Raw genomic sequence first — 19,348 nt, 5'->3', positions numbered from 1 at the left:
GCCAGGTGTGGTAGAGCATGCCTTTAATCCCAGCAATCCTGAGGCAGAGGCAGGCCAATTGCTGGGAGTTAGAGACCAGCCTGGTCTATAAAGTGAGTCCATGACAGCCAAGGCTACACAGAAAATCCCTGTCTCAAAAAAACAAAAAGAAAAAATCCACAAACAAACAAAACCACCAAGAATGGGGTTGTGGCTTTGATGGAAGTCATGAAGTCATTTACCCTGGGCTATGGATCCTCAGTATAAATTTTGTAGCCACACCTTGCACCAAACTCTCCCCATACCTGTTAATCCTAATTAGAGTCCTGTTTTGCCAGAATGCATGTCTTTGTACCCTATTCTTGCCTGGTGGCCAGGGAGGCCAGGAGATGGTGTCAGAACGCCTGGGACTAGAGCAACAGATAGTAATGAAGATGCTTTATGAATTTCCCAGAAGTTCTATGGTAGCTAACAATCTGCTGTAAATTCTGCCCCAGGAGATCTGGGATCTTCTTGGCCTTTGTAGGCGCTGTGTACAAATATATACAGACAAACACCTGTAATCATAAAATAGAAACAAGGCTTAGAAAAAAAGAAGGAATGGAATTCCCTACAGTGATGTCACAGGCCTCAGTCAGAGCAGACAGGGCTAGTTAAAATAAACTCTTTCGGGTCCTCCATGAAAGCAAGTGTGTCCTTCTTTTTATAATTGGTATATGTTCCTGCATGATTTTTACCCAACAGTAGCCGCAGATGTCTCTGTCTTTACATTGCGACCATCTTTAGACATGGATGTGCTAGTTGAGCATGAGTAGGAACAGGCAGAACTCTATATGAACTTGTCCAGACTCACGATATAGTACCCCATGCTTTCTTTTTGGAGAGAGTTTTCTGAAATAAGGCTTTCAAGCTGGAAAGACCTTTCTTTAATGTGGATCTTTTGAGATGATAAAATTGATCTTTAATCAGGGCCACAGCTATGGGTGTCAACCTACATATAAAGAAGATATTGTAGAAGGAAGCTTTCTTTCTTTGCCTGTTTTCATTAGTCTTGGCTAGGAAATTTTCATTCCTCTAGTGTCTTTACATCCTAATTTTTGGAGTTCTGGAGTATACTGAGCACCAAATAAGACATTCAGCTTCATGGACAAAAAAAGTTCTAGAGTCTTTACATTTCTCTTGGTGGATAGTCAAGGTTGAATTGGCAGGGCCACAGTTGTGAGACATTCAAAAATTTTACTTTCAAAATACACAGAATGAGATCCATTCTACCAGTTGTGCTCATGTTGAGAACCTTGACTAAAAAAACTGTGTTTTTCATCTGCCCGCTGTGGAAGATGTGCTGGGTAGCAATAGTACTTTTGTTGTTGTTTGGTTTTTTGTTTGTTTTTCAACACAGGGCCTCTCTGTGTATCCTTGACTGTCCTGGACTCCCTTTGTAGACCAGGCTGGCCTCAAACTCACAGCAATCTGCCTGCCTCTGCCTCCCAAGTGCTGGGATTAAAGGCATATGCTACCAGTGCCCAGCAGCAATACTGCTTGTAGAATCATTATGTCCTGATCCACTTCTCTTTAAGTATTTACTTACCTTAAAGACTACACCTTTTATAATTACTCATTTGTTAAGAGCTTAATTTGATTTTAGCAGAAGAAAACCCCTAAAGTAATGGAACCATCATTGAGCTTTTGGCAAGAGAAAGACATCTCATTTTGTTTGTGGTCTGGTTCCTGCTACAACTGCTTCCTCTCTCTGTACAAATGTCTCTTAAGTAGCTTCCCTGGGCTCTCTCTAGTGGGAGTTGGCCATATCCTATTCTACCACATCTTCTCTGATTCATCACCTCTTCTTCCACACAATCATATCACTTTCAAGCCTGGGTGCTGCTTCCTTCTTTAAATTAACTTAACCTTCAAGCAGGATGAAAGGACTATGTCACCATACCTGGATCTAAGCTTTTCTTTACTTGATACCTGCTCTATTCCAGGCTGGCCTTAGACCCAAATATGTTTGCTTCTGTCTCCTGGATTAAAGGCATGTTTTGTATTACAACTGGATCACACAGACGTAAAAGACCTTTGGATGTGATCTCTTTCCTGCCGGGTTACCGAAGCCAAAGAAAGTCTTTGATTGTGATCTCTTACAAGACCAGCCATGTTCTGAATTAACACACTTCTGCAGAAGGGGGCATCCCTGGGAAAGGAGGGGTCCTTGGAATCTATGGGGGGTGAATCTAGCTGAGACCCGTACCATCAGGTTCTAAGAGCCTGAAGTTGCCAACCTCTATAGCCACGTGGGACTTCCAGTGGAGGGAAGAGGACACAAAACCACCCTTAAGGCCTTCAACCCAACATTTATATTGCCTACAAAAAGTATAGTTATAAAGATGGATTAGAGATTGAAGAAAGGGCAAGCAAATAACTTGCTACTCTACATAAGACCTACCCAAAGGAGAAAAAGCCAATCCCTGACACTATTAATGATACTTTGCTATGCTTGCAGACAGGTTTCTAGCATAAGTGTTTTCTGAGAGTCTTCCTCCAGCAGCTGATGAAAACACATGCAGAGACCCAGAGCCAAACAATAGGCAGAGCGCAAGGAATTTGGGGGAGGTTGGGAGGAAAGATAGAGGTATCCTGGGTAGTTGAGGACACCACAAGAAAACCTACAGTCAACTATCTTGAGCTCATTGGGACTCACAGAAACTGAACCATAATCAAAGAGCATACATAGGCTGACTACACATATATAGAAGATGTGCAGTTTGGTGAACATGTGGTCCCCTAACAATGGGAATAAGAGCCATCTTCACTATGCTGTCTGCCTTTGGATCCCCTTTTCCCTATCTGGGCTGCCTCCTTAGGCATCAGTGGGAAAGGATGTTCTTAGTCCTGCTGCAACTTGAGATGCCAGGGGAGGTTGATAACACTTGTGGGCCTCCCCTTCACTGAGGAGAAGGAGGGCTACTTGGGGAAAGGGGAAATGATGGTGGGACTGGGAGTAGAGGAGGGACAGGTCAGGCTGTAAAGTGATTTAATTAATTTGTTCATTAATGAGTGGCTCAGTCTATAGTCATGGATGCTTGACAGCATGAGAAGGAAACTGAACAAACAGATTCAAACTCAACACAGAAGAAACAAAAACATAAAATGGCTTGAGTCTACAGCCACTCAAATCTCATCCCTAAAAGGACATCTAGATAAACTCCTACTACTAAAGCTCCACTAAGAAAGCAAATTAAAAGTAATAATAATAATAATAAAGTAAATAACTAAATAAAATAAGAGCCGGGCGTGGTGGCGCACGCCTTTAATCCCAGCACTTGGGAAGCAGAGGCAGGCCGATCGCTGTGAGTACGAGGCCAGCCTGGTCTACAAAGCGAGTCCAGAACAGCCAAGGCTACACAGAGAAACCCTGTCTCAAAATAAAATAAAATACAATAAAGAAGAAGAAGATAAGTATTTAAAGAAATGACACTAACCAGAGTCATTCTGATTTGATCAATTAAATTCTGATATTGGTCATTATTGACCCACAGTGAAAATGCATTTCAATCAACTTCAATAATTCTAACAGTCTGCAATAGCTCATCCACTATTCAGGAGTACAAGCTGGGCCTGGTGGCGCACGCCTTTAATCCCAGAATTCGGGAGGCAGAGGCAGGTGAATCGCTGTGCAGCCTGCTCTACAAAGTGAGTCCGGGAGAGCCAAGGCTAAATAGAGAAACCCTGTCTCAGAAAACCAAAAAAAAAAAAAAAAAAAAAAAAGAGTACAAAGACTCTTCTGACACTCCAGAAAATCTTTTGATAGCTATATTTTCTAAAATCTGAAAATAGGTTATACCTTTACAATATACAATCGCAAAGAATAAACATTCCCATTCTAATTGAGAGGAAGGTACATATAGTGAGACAAGATTGAATGGACACTAAATAAATAAATAAATAAATAAATAAATAAATAAATCAAGCAACTCAAACACCAAATACCCTAGCTTTGTCTCAGATACATGGGGCTTCAGTTTCACAGGGTGTAGATGGCCCTAACTGCATTGTCTCATTCATCACTCAGTTTTGTTACTTTAACTCAGTATATGCATCTCTCCATGATGTATTTCTCAGAGCTTAGGTATGTTAACATCTTATGGTCTCAAAATGCAACACGGGCTACATAGCCAAAGCCTGGTGAAATGAAATCTCATAGTTTCCTTACTGGGGCACTGTCTCTGCAAAACAGAAATAGTTGGAGCAACGTTGAACTGAAGTCACAAGACAGAATACATGACCTTGAATTGTGCATCTTTCTTGTTTTAAAAACCAGTGCAATGGGGGCTGGAGAGATGGCTCAAAGGTTAAGAACACTGATTGTCTTCCAAAGGTCCTAGGTTCATTTGGCAGAAACCACATGGTGGCTCACAACCATTGATAATGAGATCTTGTGCGCTCTTCTGGCCTGCAGACAGAATACTGTATAAATAATAAATAATATTAAAAAACAAAAACACCACTACAGGAATGGGTGATCCTGCCAACCTTGGTTTCTAAACTGAGATGAAATATGCAAGCCATCGACCAGAGTTGCACGTTGCAGTAGGTTTTATATGAAGTGCCTGCTTTGCAATGTAGCAAGAATGGGTGTTGCCCATCTTAGGCTTCCAATGCAGAGTAGGGCTTTCTCTCCACTGGTGCTAAGCTCCTTGAAAATCCCTTCCTCTCTTTCAGGATTTGACTGCCATCTAAAACTACCTAGTTCCGTTTTCTCTCTAAACCCACAGACTGTACTTTCTTCTGCCCCATTTGTTCCTTTTTTAGATGGTTCTGTCAGCGCACAGTCCAACATTGTGTAAGGTTAGAAGAGAAACTCAACCTAGAAAATTATAACAAAAACCATGGACAAACATTGTTCCTGGCTTGTTTCCTTACTTGAGCACTCTCTTATTTGCAGCCTGATCTCTTATCCAACCCAGGCACACGTGCTAAGGGATACTGCAACCCTAGCGGGAGAGCCTCCCACATCACTCATCAATCAGTATAATCTCTCACAGACATAGTAATCATCCATTCTGATGAGAGCATGCCTCATCATTAACATTTCTGCCTGCTTTAATTGGCTTATCTGCAGCTGAAACCTTCTTAAGCCTAGAAGCCTGCTAGCTTTGGCCTTTTGGGGTTCAGGAATAGCCTACACTGACCACATGGACACCAAACTCAGGTCAGAGATAGTTTACTGACCATTTAACAAAAACTGACTGGTCAAGAACATAGTATGGGTTTGAGAAAGGACACTGTGACCCAGACCATTCACAGAGTAATTCAAAAAAGATAATCAGGAAGAGTCAATTTTATTTCAGGTATATTGTTTCCTACTTAGGGAAGAAAAACTCTATTCCTGCTACATTGTGCCTACGTGGATAGACAAAGCATTTTAACCTAATTCGATGGGATATAAGGTAGAGATATTGGGGATGTTCTAGTGCCCTACTCTTCTCCTGAGAAAGAAACAATGCAGGGTAATATTGCTTAACTCCAATAGAACACACATTTATCTTTTTTTTTTTTTTTTTTTTTGGTTTTTTGAGACAGGGTCTCTCTGTGTAGGCTTAGCTGCCCTGGACTTGCTTTGTAGACACATTTATCTTTAACTCAAGCAGAACAAGCATTTATCATCTGTTGTCACTGATTCATGGTATTGTTTGGTGCTTCCTATTGCACTGGATTTCTGGTACCCTGCCAAGGAAGAATAGAATTTCCCCAAAGAACTACTTCTAAACTAGTTCACACCCTCTTTCTTCTATGAACCTTCTTTCTCCCCTACCTCTCGATGGTAGATTAAAAGGAAGATAATAGGATTTAGGCACCCTAAGTAAAGTAGGTTTTGAAAAATCTAAGCCTACAATAGAGTTGGCACTGGAGCTCACAGAGTAGCACCAGTTGAACAAATCTCCCAACCTGTGAGATCCCTGTCAGCAGCAACTACAACTGATGCTTTGGGTGCTGCTGCCTTTTCCATGGCTTCACCTTCTCAGTTTCTCCAGGAATGTGATCGCTCATCCCAGCACTGTGGAGATTTAGCCACAGCAGCTCTGCAGTCCTGGGGTGTTGCTGTCTGGAGGTGTGGAGAGGCCAACAACACAAGCTGAACATCTGAGAACCCTTCTCATGGAACACACACAGGTGGCACCCAGGTGAGCAGAACATGTAAAAAGGGGGCACCCAAGGAATGATGTAGGGGGATTCCAGGGCCAAAACTTGAAACAGCCCTGCCTGGCTGCTGGAGATCCTCAGAAGGGGACCTGATAACTTTCTTGCAAAGTATGCATAGTTCACAAAAAGAGTCCATGGCAGAGAAGCGTTTACCTGTTGCTTGATTCTGCATGAATAATATGAACAGAAATATGATTCAGCTAACTGCTATTAAAATCCAAAGAATTCACCAGATATTTACAGAACATTCCACACAAACACAGAAGAGTTTGCCTTCTTCTCAAAAACAAATGGAAATATCTCCAAATTGAACACATACTCAAACACCGTGAAAGTCTTAAAAGGTACATGGTAATTGAAACAACTCCTGCATTCTGTCTGACCAGCATAGACTAAAGCTACACATCATCAACAACAGAAACAAAGGAAGTCTTTAAAACTCATGGAAACTAAATAACTCCCACCAGAGTGAAAATAGGTCAAGACCGAAATAAAGAAAGATATTAAAGACCTTGTAGAATTAAATGCAAATGAATGCACATCATATGTAAACATATAATACACAATAAAAGTGATGATAAAAGGATAGTTGTTAGACACCTATTCGTCACCATGCACAAAACTCAGGTCCAAGTGGATTAAAGATCTCAACCTAAAACCACAGACCTTAACCCAGTTAGAGGAAAAAGTGGGGAAGAGTCTGGAACACATAGGCACAGGAGACAACTTCCTGAACAGAACACCAACAGCCCAGGCCTTAACGTCAACAATTAATAAATGGGACCTCATGAGGCTGAGAAGCTTCTGTAGGGCTGGTGACACTGTCAAGAGAACAAAGCGACAGCCTACAGGCTGGGAAAGATCTTCACCAACCCTTCATCTGACAAAGGTCTAATATCCAAAATATATAAAGAACTCAAGAAATTGAACACCACCAAACTGAATAACCCAATAGAGAAATGAGGCGCAGAACTAAACAGAGAATTCTCAACAGAGGAATATCAAATGGCTGAGAAACACTTAAAGAAATGCTCGACGTCCTAGTCATCAGAGAAATGCAAATCAAAACGACACTGAGATTCCATCTTACACCCATCAGAATGGCTAAGATCAATAACTCAACTAACACCACATGCTAGCGAGGGTGTGGAGAAAGAGGAACACTCCTTCATTGCTGGTGGGAATGCAAACTAGTACAACCACTTTGGAAAGCTATCTGGCGCTTTCTCAGAAAAATGCGAATAGGGCTTCCTCAAGACCCAGCTATCCCACTCCTTGGAATATACGCAGAAGATGCACTACCACACAACAGGGATATATGTTCAACCATGTTCATATCTGCCTTATTCATAATAGCCAGACTTGGAAACAACCTATATGTCCCTCAGTAGAAGAATGGATAAAGAAACTGTGGCACATCTACACTACGGAATACTACTCAGCTATTAAAAACAAGGAATTTCCAAAATTTGTAGACAAATCGATTGAACTAGAAATTGTCATAATGAGTGAGTTCACACAGAAGCAAAAAGAGCTAAATGGTATATACTCACTTATATCCAGACACTAGTCCAAGGTGTACGTCCCCATGAAAAAGTGTACCTACCAGGAAAGTGGGTAAGAGGGGAGGACATCCTATTGAGACTTTAGGTGTGAGAAGCCTGGGAGAATGAGGAAATAGAAGGATCCAGCAGGTCCTGGAAAACTACAGGCGAGTCTGGGCTCTGGGGTCCTCCGCAAACTATGGCAACAGCCACGGAAAATATAGACAGTAAACCTCGAACCCCTACCCAGACTAGCCGATGGACAGGACATTCTCCACTGTTGAGTGGAGAAGGAGATCTACCTTTCACACAAACTCTGGTACCCCATATTTGAACATGTCCATTGGATGGAGATGCCTGGTGGTACTCAGAGGAAGGATAATAGGTCACCAAGGAGAGACTTGATACCCTATGAGCATATACAGGGGGAGGAGGTCCCCCTCAGACACAGACATAGGGGAGGGGAATAGGGGGAAGTGGGAGGAAGGGAGGAATGGGAGGATACAAGGGATGGGCTAACAACTGAGATGTAATATGAGTAAATTAATTAATAAAAAAAAGAAAAAAAAAAAGGATAGTTGACAGCACTAAGTGCATACATAACATATACAGGAATTTCTTACTAAGCACTTACCAGCACATATAAAAGTCTAGAACAAAATGAAGGAAGCACAAGTAAAAGTAGTAAACAGGAAGAAACTATTGAATTAGGGCTGAAATCAAAAAATAAAAACAAAGAGAACAATGGAAGGATTTATAAAACACAGAGTTGGTTCACTGAGAAAAATCAACAAAATGGACAACCCTTATTGAAATAACTAAAAGACAGGGAAGGAATATTCACATAAAAGAAAAAAGAAAAAAAATATAAGAAGGGTGCCTTACAATGGGAAAATCTCCAAAATCATAATGACATACTTTTAAATACCTGTATTGCACCAAAATGAAAAATCTAAACAAAATGAATAATTTTCTTGATAGGTACCCACTGGTCTGCTGTATTTTGATGCTAACTAATATAAGACCATCACATCTGGGCAGGGCAAATGGAATAGACATGGCTAAGGGTCTAGGGCTTGCGAAGACAGAGAGAATCTTGGGATGAAGACAGATCTGAGGACAAGGGAGAGAAGGAGGTCTCACCAGCATGGGTTAGGTGGAGGAGAAGCACATGGCCAGCATGGATGGAGGATTTGGCCCTGATGAAGAACATTAGCAAGTATGTGGGATTCTGGATGTGAGGTAGCTTGATAGAAATTATTAGAATTAAATGCTGTGGGATTGGGACAGGTATCCCATACCTGCCCCACTAAGGGAAGTAGTTTAGAGAATTAATATCTGCCCTGCCCTAGGTTAACTACAGGTATTTTAATATATAACAGGTGTCTGTGTCCTGACTGATTTCTAGCGGGTTATACTGTTGTAATAATAATAGGTATAGGCCTAATAATGTTAATTACTTACAGGTAAACATAACAACATGTAGCACTTACCAAAGTTAAACCCAAATGACATAACAATTTACCATAAGTAGACCTCTAACACCTAGTGACATGAAAGAATTCATTGAAAGACTCCAACAAAAGAAATGCAGGACTGGGGCTGGAGAGATGGCTCAGAGGTTAAGAGCACCGTCTACTCTTCCAAAGGTCCCGAGTTCAATTCCCAGCAACCACATGGTGGCTCACAACCACCTGTCATAAGATCTAGTGTCTTCTTGTGGTGGGCAGGATACAAGTGAGCAGGATACTGCATAAATAATAAATAAATCTCTTTATATACATATATAGAAAGAAATGCAGGACTGGACACTTTTAGTGCATAATTCAACAAGTTTTTCAAAGAAGACTTAGTTTCAATACTGCTCAAAGTACTCTACAAAATAGAAACAGAAGGAAAGTTACCCAGTTCATTTCATGAGGCCACAATACCTTAACACATGAAGGATGTAAAGACTCAACAAAGAAGGAGATTTACAGACCAAATTTGTTCATGAACATTGAAGCAAAAATACTCTATAAAATAAATGTAAACTTAATCCAAGAACATATCAAAAAGATAACCCACAATGGTTGACAAAGTTTCATCCCATTAATGGAGGAATGGCTCATGACAGGAAAACAAGTCATGGTAAAATAAATAAACTGACATAGGGAAAAACATCACAAGGTCATCTTATTAGACACTAAGCAAGCCCTTCACAAAAATTCAACACCAATTCATGATAAAATCTTCGAGAGATTACAAATGCAAGGGACATACCTATACATATTAAACACAATTTACACAAGTCTATAGCAACACCAACTTAAATGGAGAGAACCTCAAAGCAATTCCACTAAAATCTGAATAAAGAGAAGTCTCTCCTCTTTCTCCATTTCTACTTAATATAACACTTGATGTCCAACCTAAACAATATGGCAACTAAAAGTGGTCAAAAGGGTGGAATTTGGAAAGGAAGCATTCAATGTATCCTAATTGGCAGATGATACTATACTATATATAAGTGACACCAAAAACTCTACTACCAAACTTTTACTGTTTGACTTTGCCCTTCTGGGCAATGTTAGCCACTGAGATCAGACAGACACCAACAACCAGTAGCCTAAGTCTCAAATGTCTGAGCTGACTTAACTGTGTCAATGAGGACTGCATATATCTGCACAGGAGAGTCCATTAAATAGAAATTTAATATTCAGTGGCTAAAACTAACCTACCCAAAATGTTTACCCACTGATCTCGTCTGTTTCCCTTCACATGTATGTGATAATCTATGCTGGGAAATGACATCATCACTCACCCTACCTCAATCAGGTCTTTCTTCATAGTATTGACTCTTGCAGCTGACTGCCCTAAACATTAGTCTGTGAGCTAGTTATGGCCTGTCCTGCTTCACCCATCAGTGTAAACGTAAACTGTGCATCCTATTCGGATCTGAAGGCAGAAGCCATGATCCACATGAAAATCCTGTTCCTGATATGGAAATGGACGGTTCACTACATGACTAAAGTGAGTATTTTTAAACTCTGCTGTGGTACAATCCTTTAATTAAACAACTTAAGAAGTTTAGTCAAGAAGAAAGCAAGGCCATTTCTCTGGGAAGCAACAGACAGGCTTCAAGGCCACCTGAGTTAGCCTACTTTATCAGAAAGACTTTTCTCAAAGAGGCAGCTGTCCTAGAATTAATATGCATACATACATACATATAATACACACAAATACAAAACTAACTAATAAAAAAATCTCTGTAATGACAGCTAAAAACAGATTTTGTATTCTACATGCTGCTGCCATTAAGTTTCTTTAAATTTACTCCCCAGGTTATGTTTTGAACAACTTAAATATGGACTGGACGCAGCAAGCCTAGCAACTTAAGACATTCGCCCAGCAATGATAGTGACAGAAGTATTTTTAAGGACCCAGTACCTTCAAACATCAGTGACAGAGTCCTAAGTGGAAGGTTTTAGAAGATGAGAAAGAAAGGAGAAGTAGAAAATAGAAAGTACAAAGGCTGAGGTGAGGAGGTTTTGCACAAGCTATGTCTCATATCAAGTAAGTTTTTAAAGAATTGCATCTTGTATCCTAGCATCCTGACTTCTAACAGGCCTGTTAGCATACTGTTTTTCTGTGGGGTGTGTTGGAGGCAATCCTCCTTCAGCTAAATTCTAGCTGAGCTTTTTAAATTTCTACGAATTGCTGCATCCTTCACATCATCAATTCTACTTTTCTCCATCAAAGCATAACACGGGCCAAATGTGGCCACATCTGGCCTTTGCTGACCACACAACCTCAGGGAGGACCCACCACACCAGCTCCTGTAGCCCACTTTTATGATGTTCCCCAATGTGGGTGTTCAGTTGTCATCTACCTGGTCTGTCAGAGCCCACTTCTTTCTCCAACCCTGCCCCCTGCAAGGAAAGCCTCTGCACATTCTTAGCATTCCTTGAGATGCTCCAAGCCCCTCCCCTGGGGCCAAGGGCTTCCCTAGTACAGCAGGTGGCCAATACTTAATCTTCCTTCACCTGTAATCCTAGTTGCCACAGTGGGGGCTGAGGAGGGCAGGTGGGGGAGGGCGGGTCCAGAAGGGCGATTTCCGCAGGCTTTGTATACTGAGGCTCCTGAACTAGCCAAGGAATTTCACTTCCTAAGTAAACTTGCCCGGTTTACTTTATTATTATTATTATTTTTTTTTTTTTTTTTTTTTTTTTTTTTTTTTTTTTTGGTTTTTCGAGACAGGATTTCTCTGTGTAGCCTTGGCTGTCCTGGACTTACTTTGTAGACCAGGCTGCCCTCAAACTCACAGCGATCCACCTGCCTCTCACAGAGATCCACCTGCCTCCGTTTTACTGTCAATCTGGCCCCATTGGCTTATTTCACCTGTGGAGATAACCCATCAGTCAGCAGTGACCCTGAGCTCACCATGTTGCCACTTTGGCGCTTGCCTGAGTTTCCCTCACAGCACTCAGCAGCAGTGCTCAAAGCACAGCACACAGACCCATTAAAGAAAGCTCAGCTAGAGAGCTGCACTTGTGCATGGCAGCCAGAAGAAAGAGCCTCATCTTCATATTGGCTGGTCTGCCTGGAGGCTCTGATTGGCCAGCAAGTCTCCAGTGACATGAGCACCTCCCTTAGAATTACAGTGTCCTGAAGGGACACAGCACAATAGCTCATGGCCCAGGCTTCCAGTCCATTTGCAGAACTGCAGAGATGGGCATTTCAGTAGCACGTGTGCGCATTCTCCAATAGCCTACTGGTCTGTCTTCCCACACAGCCCCACCACTCCAGCTAGCTCTCCACAGCAGCCTGCTCCTCCCGTTTGTGGGCAGTGACCCTCCACTCACCATGTCGGGACTTCGGAACTTGCTGAAGCTTCTCTCACAACAGCCAGCAGCAGAGGTCAGAGCACACCACGCGGAACCACCCAAGCCTGCGCAGCTCTTCAGCAAGGCTCCCGGAAGAACCCGCCTCCACGTCTCTGCCTAGAGGCTCTGATTCGCCCCACATGTTGAGTGACATATACACTGACCATACTAAAAAAGTTTAGTACTGGAAAATACGTTAATATCACAAGAAATTAGAATAATCAAGAATGTGTACAATATCTATGAAAAATAAAGGGTTTGGAGAGAAAAAGCCTAAAACAAAAGCAGAAACATACACAAAAGTTTTTGACAAAAGACCTAAGTGTCGCGAGCAGAGAGTTTACACTCAGAATCCGGAACAAAGGAGGCAGGCCAAGAGCAAGGGGTACGTTTTAGCAAGAGAGATTTATTAGCAATACAAAGACAACTACTGCAAAAGGCGGCAGCTAAGGCTCCTAGGCTATGCCACCAATACCATTCCATTATACTCTTAAAACTATCTTAATTCCAATAGGAGTAGCATTTAGCATCTTATAATATCAATGTTCTAGGAGCTTCTTATGATATCAATGTTCTAGGAGCTTATGCCATTAGGGTATAAGACCTGATATCGCGATTTTCTGTCGAACAGGTTCGCTGCTGCGACTTGATTCAGTTCTCGGGTTGTTATCTGACAGCTTGTCTGCTCCGTCCAGGAAGAGCGCCTTGTCATATGGCAGCATTTCAGGTAGTCATGGTGACAGCGAGAGAGCTGGCTGCTTCTTCTCAGGGTTTTTATACTTAACTTGTGTGAGATCAATAGTTTTAATGTAATGCCCATAAAAGTTACAACACAATTCTTTGTAAACATTGAACGAGAAAACCTAACGTCATATAGAACAACAAAAAACTCAGCAGAGTTAAAAAATTTTCTGCGTAATAAAGAAACTTCTGGAGGTATCAAATAAAAAAACACATGGTACTGGCATTAAAAACAGACCAGCTGATCAATGGAATTGAATCAAAGACCCACAAATAAACCCAAACTCCTACTGACACTTGATTTTTATCAAGAAACCAAAACTGCACAATGGAAAAAACAAAGCATCTTCAGCAAATGGTCCTGGCCAATCTCGATGTCTGCATCTAGCAGAAGACATGGAGATCTGTGTTTCTCACCTTTCACAAAACTCAAGTCTAAATGGATCAAAGACCTCCACATAAAACTGGATAGTGTAAATCTAATAGAAGAAAAAGTGAAGAATAGCCGTTAACACATTGGTAAAGGAGACAACTCTCTGAATGTCACAGGCACTAAGATCAACAACTATAAATGGGCCCTTATAGGACTGAAAATCTCCTGGAAGGCAAGGGATACTGTCAATAGGAAAAAATGGCAGATAGCTGACTGGAAAAGACCTTCACCAATGCTATGTCCGACAGAGGGATAATTTCAAAAACACAGAAAGAACCCAAGAAATCAGACACCAATAAATCAAATCATCCAAGTAAATAATGGGGATAAGAGCTAAACAGAGAATTCTTAACAGATGAATCTCTAATCTCCAAGAAGCTATTAAATAAATGTTCAACATCCGGACTCATCAGGGAAATGCACATCAAAATGACTCTGATTTCCATCTTACCCTTTCAGAATGGCTAAGATCATGAACCTAAGTGACAGGACACGATGGTGGGGAAGTGGAAGAAGGGCAACATGCCTCCATTTCTGGTGAGAAAGACAACTTCTACAACCATGTTGGAAATCAATCTGGAGGTTTCTCAGAAAATTATTACTAGACACACTTAAAGATCTACCTACCTCAACAGCTATACCACTCCTGGGCACATAAATAAAATAAGCTACACCATAACACAAGGGCACTTGCTCAACTATGTTCACAGAAATTTAATTTATAGTAGACAGAAACTGGAAAAATCACAGATGTCCCACAACTGAAGAATGGATAAAGAAAGTTGGTACAGTTACAAAGGCAATACCACTCAGCTATTTAAAATTAAAAAAAAAAAACAAAAAACAAAAACTTACTTTGATTACCAGGAAAACTAGATGGATGAAACTAGAAAAGATGGGTGGACATACAAAAGAACTTAATGAGTGAAGTAACATAGATCCAAAAGATGTGAATGGTGTGTACTTACTTATAAGTGGATATTAACCATGGATATGGAATAGCCATGGTATAATCCACAGAACCAAAGAAGCCAAGAAGATCTTAAGGGAGGATGTTTGATGTCCACTCAGAAGAGAAACTAAAATAGATATCTGAAATAGATGAAGGGAAGGAACTAGGTGGGAGAAGAGAGGAGAGGTAACAGGGGTGGCATCAGCTGTGGGGAGAGTAGGGGAAGTGGGACAAGGAGAGAGAGCAGACATCAGTAGAAGGGTGTAAAAGTAACTTTTATTCTCCTGAATCAATCGTTGTCTAGGAGGCTTACTACCTCCTCTGATGGCCTAGGTCTAGACCTGGAAGCTTCTAGCCTCTATACAATCTAACCTAGGCCTAGAATGTTTTCAGTCTCTGAGATACACTGGTTTTTGTTGTTGTTGTTGTTGTTGCTGCTGCTGGTGTTTGGTTTTGGTTTTTTTTGTTTTTGCCAGACAGGGTTTCTCAGTGTAGCCTTGGCTATCCTGGACTCACTTTGTAGACCAGCCTGGCCTTGAACTCACAGTGATCTGCATGGCTCTGCCCCCTGAGGGCTGGGATTAAAGGTGGAGCCACCACACCCAGCTTGAGATTGACTGCTTAAAGAGCACACCCTTACTTGTTCTTTCTGAGCTGAGTTCAACTCAGCGGTTCTGGCTCAAACTCTTCTCACAGCTGACTTACTTAATATAGTTTCTCTCAGCCCAGAATTGCTCTGCTTAGCCTCAAACTAACTCAGCAATCTGCTCTAATCTTCGGGATTATTCACATTATCTGCCTTATTCTCCGCAATCCATCTCTCTATTGCTGTCCTGGCAAAACTGCTTCCTTTCTCTGTACAAATGCCTCTTGAGTAGCTTCCCTTGGTTCTCTCTCCTGGGAGTTGGCCATATCCTCTTCTACCACATCTTCTCTGATTCATCACCTCTTCTTCCACCCAATTATATATCACTTTCAAGCATGGGTGCTGCTTCCTTCTTTAACTTAACCTTCAATTAGGATGAAAGGACTATATCACCATGCCTGGATCTAAGCTTTTCTTTACTTGATACCTGCTCTATCCCTGGCTGTCTTTAAACTCAAGTGTGTTTGCTTCTGTCTCCTGGATTAAAGGCATGTTTTGCATTACAACTGGATCACACAGACGTAGAAGACCTTTGATTGTGATCTCTTGCCTGCTGGGTTACATAAGCCTAAGAAAGTCTTTGCATGTGATCTCTTATGAGAACAGCCATCTTCTGAATTAACAATCTCCTGCAGAAGGGGGCATCTCTGGGAATGGAAGGCTCCTTGAAATCTATGGGTGTGACTCTAGCTGAGACCTGTACCATCAGGGGTTAAGAGCCTGAAGTTGCCAATTACTATAGCCAGGTGGGACTTCCACTGGAGGGAGGGGGACACAAAACCACCTTTAAAGCCATCGACCCAAAATTTACCTTGCCTATTAATATTAAAGAGATAAAGTTGGACCAAAGATTGAAGAATTGCCAAACAAATAACTTCCTGCTCAACATAACACCTACCCAAAAGAGAAAGAACCAATCTCTGACACTATTAATGACACTCTGCTGTACTTGCAGACAGGTTCCTAGGATGACTGTTTTCTGAGAGTCTTCCTCCAGCAGCCGATGGAAACAGATGCAGAGACCCAGAGCCAAACAATAGGCAGAGAGCAGGGAATTTGGGGGAAGGTTGGGAGAAAAGATAGAGGGATCCTCGGCAGTTGAGGACACCTGAGAAAACCTAAAGTCAACTATCTTGAGTCCATGGGGACTCACAGAAACTGAACCATAACCAAAGAGCATAAATAGGCTGAACCTAGATCCCATATATATATATAAGATGTGCAGTTTGGTGAACATGAGGGTCCCCTAACAATGGGAATAGGAGCCATCTTCACTATGCTGTCTGCCTTTGGATTCCTTTTTCCCTATCTGCGCTGCCTCCTTAGGCATCAGTGGGAAAGGATGTTCTTAGTCATGGTGCAACTTGAGATGCCAGGGGACGTTGATAGCACTTGTGGGCCTCCCCTTCACTGAGAAGTAGGGCTCCTTGGGGAAAGGGGGAATGATGGTGGGACTGGGAGTAAGGAGGGAAAGGTTAGGCTGTAAAGTGACTTAATTGATTAGTTCATTAATTAAAAATAAGGTAGCAAAATAGCTTAGCATTGATTACTAACTGCTTCTACTATATCTTATGTGACTTAGGGGCAGGTCTATAATCAGGGATGCATGACAGCATGAGAAGGCAGCTGAACAAACAGTTTCAAACACAGCACAGTATAAACAAAAACATAAAATGGGTTGAGTGTACAGACACTCAAATCCCATCCCCAGAAAGACATCTAGGTAAACTCCTAGTACAAAAGCTCCCCTAAATTAGCCAAAAAAAGGAGAGATAAGTGTTTAAAGATATGACGTTACCTAGAGTCTTTCTGATTTGACAAATTATATTCTGATATTGGTCATTATTGACTCACAGTGAAAATGCATTTTAATCAACTTCAATGATCCTAATGGTCTGCAACAGGTCATACACTATTCAAGAGAACAAAGACTCTTCTGACACTCCAGAAAATCTTTTCATAGCTATATTTTCTAAAATCTGGAAACAGGTTATATCTTTACAATAAACAATGGCACCGAATAAACCTTCCCATTCTAATTGAGAGGAATGTACCTATGGTGAGGCAAGATTGGATGGAGACAAAAAAAAAAAAAAATCCAGCAACTCAAACACCAATTACCCTAGCTTTGTCTCAGATACATGAGGCTTCAGTTTCACAGGGTGTAGATGGTCCTATGACTGCAATTTCTCATTCATCACTCAGTTTTGTTACTTTAACTCAGTATATGCATCTCTCCATGATATATTTCTCAGAGCTTAGGTATCTCAACATCTTATGGTCTCAAAATGAAACATGGGCTACAGGTCCAAAGCCTGGTGAAATGAAATCTCATAGTTTCCTTACTGGAGCACTGGCTCTGCAAAACATAAATAGCTGGAGCAACGCTGAACTGAAATCACAGAGACAGAATACATGACCTTGAATTGTGCATCATTCTTGTTTTACAAACCAGTGCAATGGGGGCTGGAGAGATGGTTCAGAGGTTAAGAACACTGGTTGTTCTTCCAAAGGTCCTGGGTTAAATTCCCAGCAACCACATGGTGGCTAACAACCATCTATAATGAGAACTGGTGCCCTCTTCTGGCTGTAGACAGCTACTGTATCAATAATGAATAAACAATTAAAAACAACAGTACAGCAATGGGGGATCCTGCCAGCCTTGGTTTCTAAACTGAGATAAAATATGCCAGGCATGGGCCGGAATTGCAGCAGGTTTTATATGAAGTGCCTGCTTTGCAATCACTTTGCCTATACTTTTCACTAATTTAGGGTGTAGTAAGAATGGATGTTACCCATCTTAGGCTTCCAATGCAGAATAGGGCTTTCTATTTACTGGTGCTAAGCTCCTTGAAAATCCCTTCTTCTCTTTCAGGATTTGACTGCCATCTAAAACTACCTAGTTCTGTTTTTTTCTCTAAACCCACAGACTGCATTTTCTTCTGTCCCACTTGTTGCTTTTTTAGATGGTTCTTTCAGCTCACAGTCCAACATTATATAAGGTTAGAATAGAAACTCAACCTAGAAAATTATAGCAAAAACCATGGACAAACATTGTTCCCTGGCTTGCTTGCTTACTTGAGCACTCTCTTATTTGCAGCCTGATCTCTTTTCCAACCCAGGCACACTTGCTAAGGGATACTGCAACCCTAGTGGAAGAGCCTCCCACATCACTCATCAATCAATATAGTCTCTCACAGACATAGCAATCAGCCATTCTGATGAGGGCATGCCTCATCATTAACATTTTTACCTGCTTTAATTGGCTTACCTGCAGCTGAAAGCTTCTTAAGCCTAGAAGTCTGCTAGCTTTGGCCTCTTGGGGTTCAGGAATAGCCCACACTGACCACCTCGACACCAAACTCAGGTCAGAGATAGTTTACTGACCACTTAACATGGACTGACTGGTCAAGAACAAAGTATGGGTTTAAGAAAGGACACTGTGACCCAGACCATTCACAGGGTAATTTAAAAAGATAATCAGGAAGAATCAATTTTATTTCAGGTATACTGTGTCCTACCCAGGCAAGAAGAATTAATTCTATTCCTGTTACATTGTGCCTAGGCGGATAGACAAAGCATTTTAAACTGATTCCATGGGCTATAAGGTAGGGGATACTGGGAATGTGCTATTGCCCTATGCTTCTCCTGAGAAAGAAACAAAGCAGGGTAATATTGCTTAACTCCAACAGAACACACATTTATCTTTAACTCAAGCAGAACAAGCATTTATCATCTGTTGTCACTGACTCATGGTATTGTTTCATGCTTCCTACTGGACTGGATTTCTGGTACCCTGCCAAGAAAGGATAGAATCTCCCCCAAAGAACGGCTTCTAAACTAGTCACACACCCTTTTTCTATCAACCTTCTTTCTCCCCTACCTCTGGTTGGTACATTAAAAGGAAGATAAAAGGGATTTAGGAACCCTAAATAAAGTAGGATTTGAAAAATCTAAGCCTACAATAGAGTTGGCACTGGAGATCAACAG

The 19,348-nt window shown here is 41.4% G+C and overlaps 2 protein-coding genes and 1 long non-coding RNA gene across 8 annotated transcripts in view; 1 reads left to right on the top strand and 2 right to left on the bottom strand.

Annotated features, from left to right (window-relative positions):
- Positions 1-19,348, bottom strand: part of LOC311587536 (uncharacterized protein) — a 304,514-nt gene that overhangs the window by 134,241 nt on the left and 150,925 nt on the right. The window contains exon 1 of one of the 4 annotated variants that reach the window (XM_084764486.1): positions 12,566-12,708. The exons of the other annotated variants lie outside the window; for them this stretch is intronic. Within the exon in view, the coding sequence (XP_084620612.1) occupies positions 12,566-12,568 (3 nt within the window). The 5' untranslated portion in view covers positions 12,569-12,708. Of the gene's footprint in view, positions 1-12,565; positions 12,709-19,348 lie in introns of those variants that run through there. 4 annotated transcript variants of the gene reach the window in all.
- LOC311587538 (uncharacterized protein) overlaps positions 1-19,348 on the top strand; it is a 106,346-nt gene that overhangs the window by 13,365 nt on the left and 73,633 nt on the right. The gene's annotated exons all lie outside the window — the stretch shown is intronic.
- On the bottom strand, positions 1,170-2,578 carry LOC311587572. The gene is made up of 2 exons (XR_014775905.1): positions 1,568-2,578; positions 1,170-1,394 (listed from the first exon to the last, which is right to left on the bottom strand). It is a non-coding gene; the product is annotated as an uncharacterized lncRNA (long non-coding RNA).

This window comes from Acomys minous (genome assembly GCF_964271855.1).
Source record: "Acomys minous genome assembly, chromosome: 16".
Taxonomy (NCBI): domain Eukaryota; kingdom Metazoa; phylum Chordata; class Mammalia; order Rodentia; family Muridae; genus Acomys; species Acomys minous.
The sequence above is the reverse complement of the archived record's forward strand: the minus strand, read 5'-3'. Positions and strand labels throughout refer to the sequence as shown.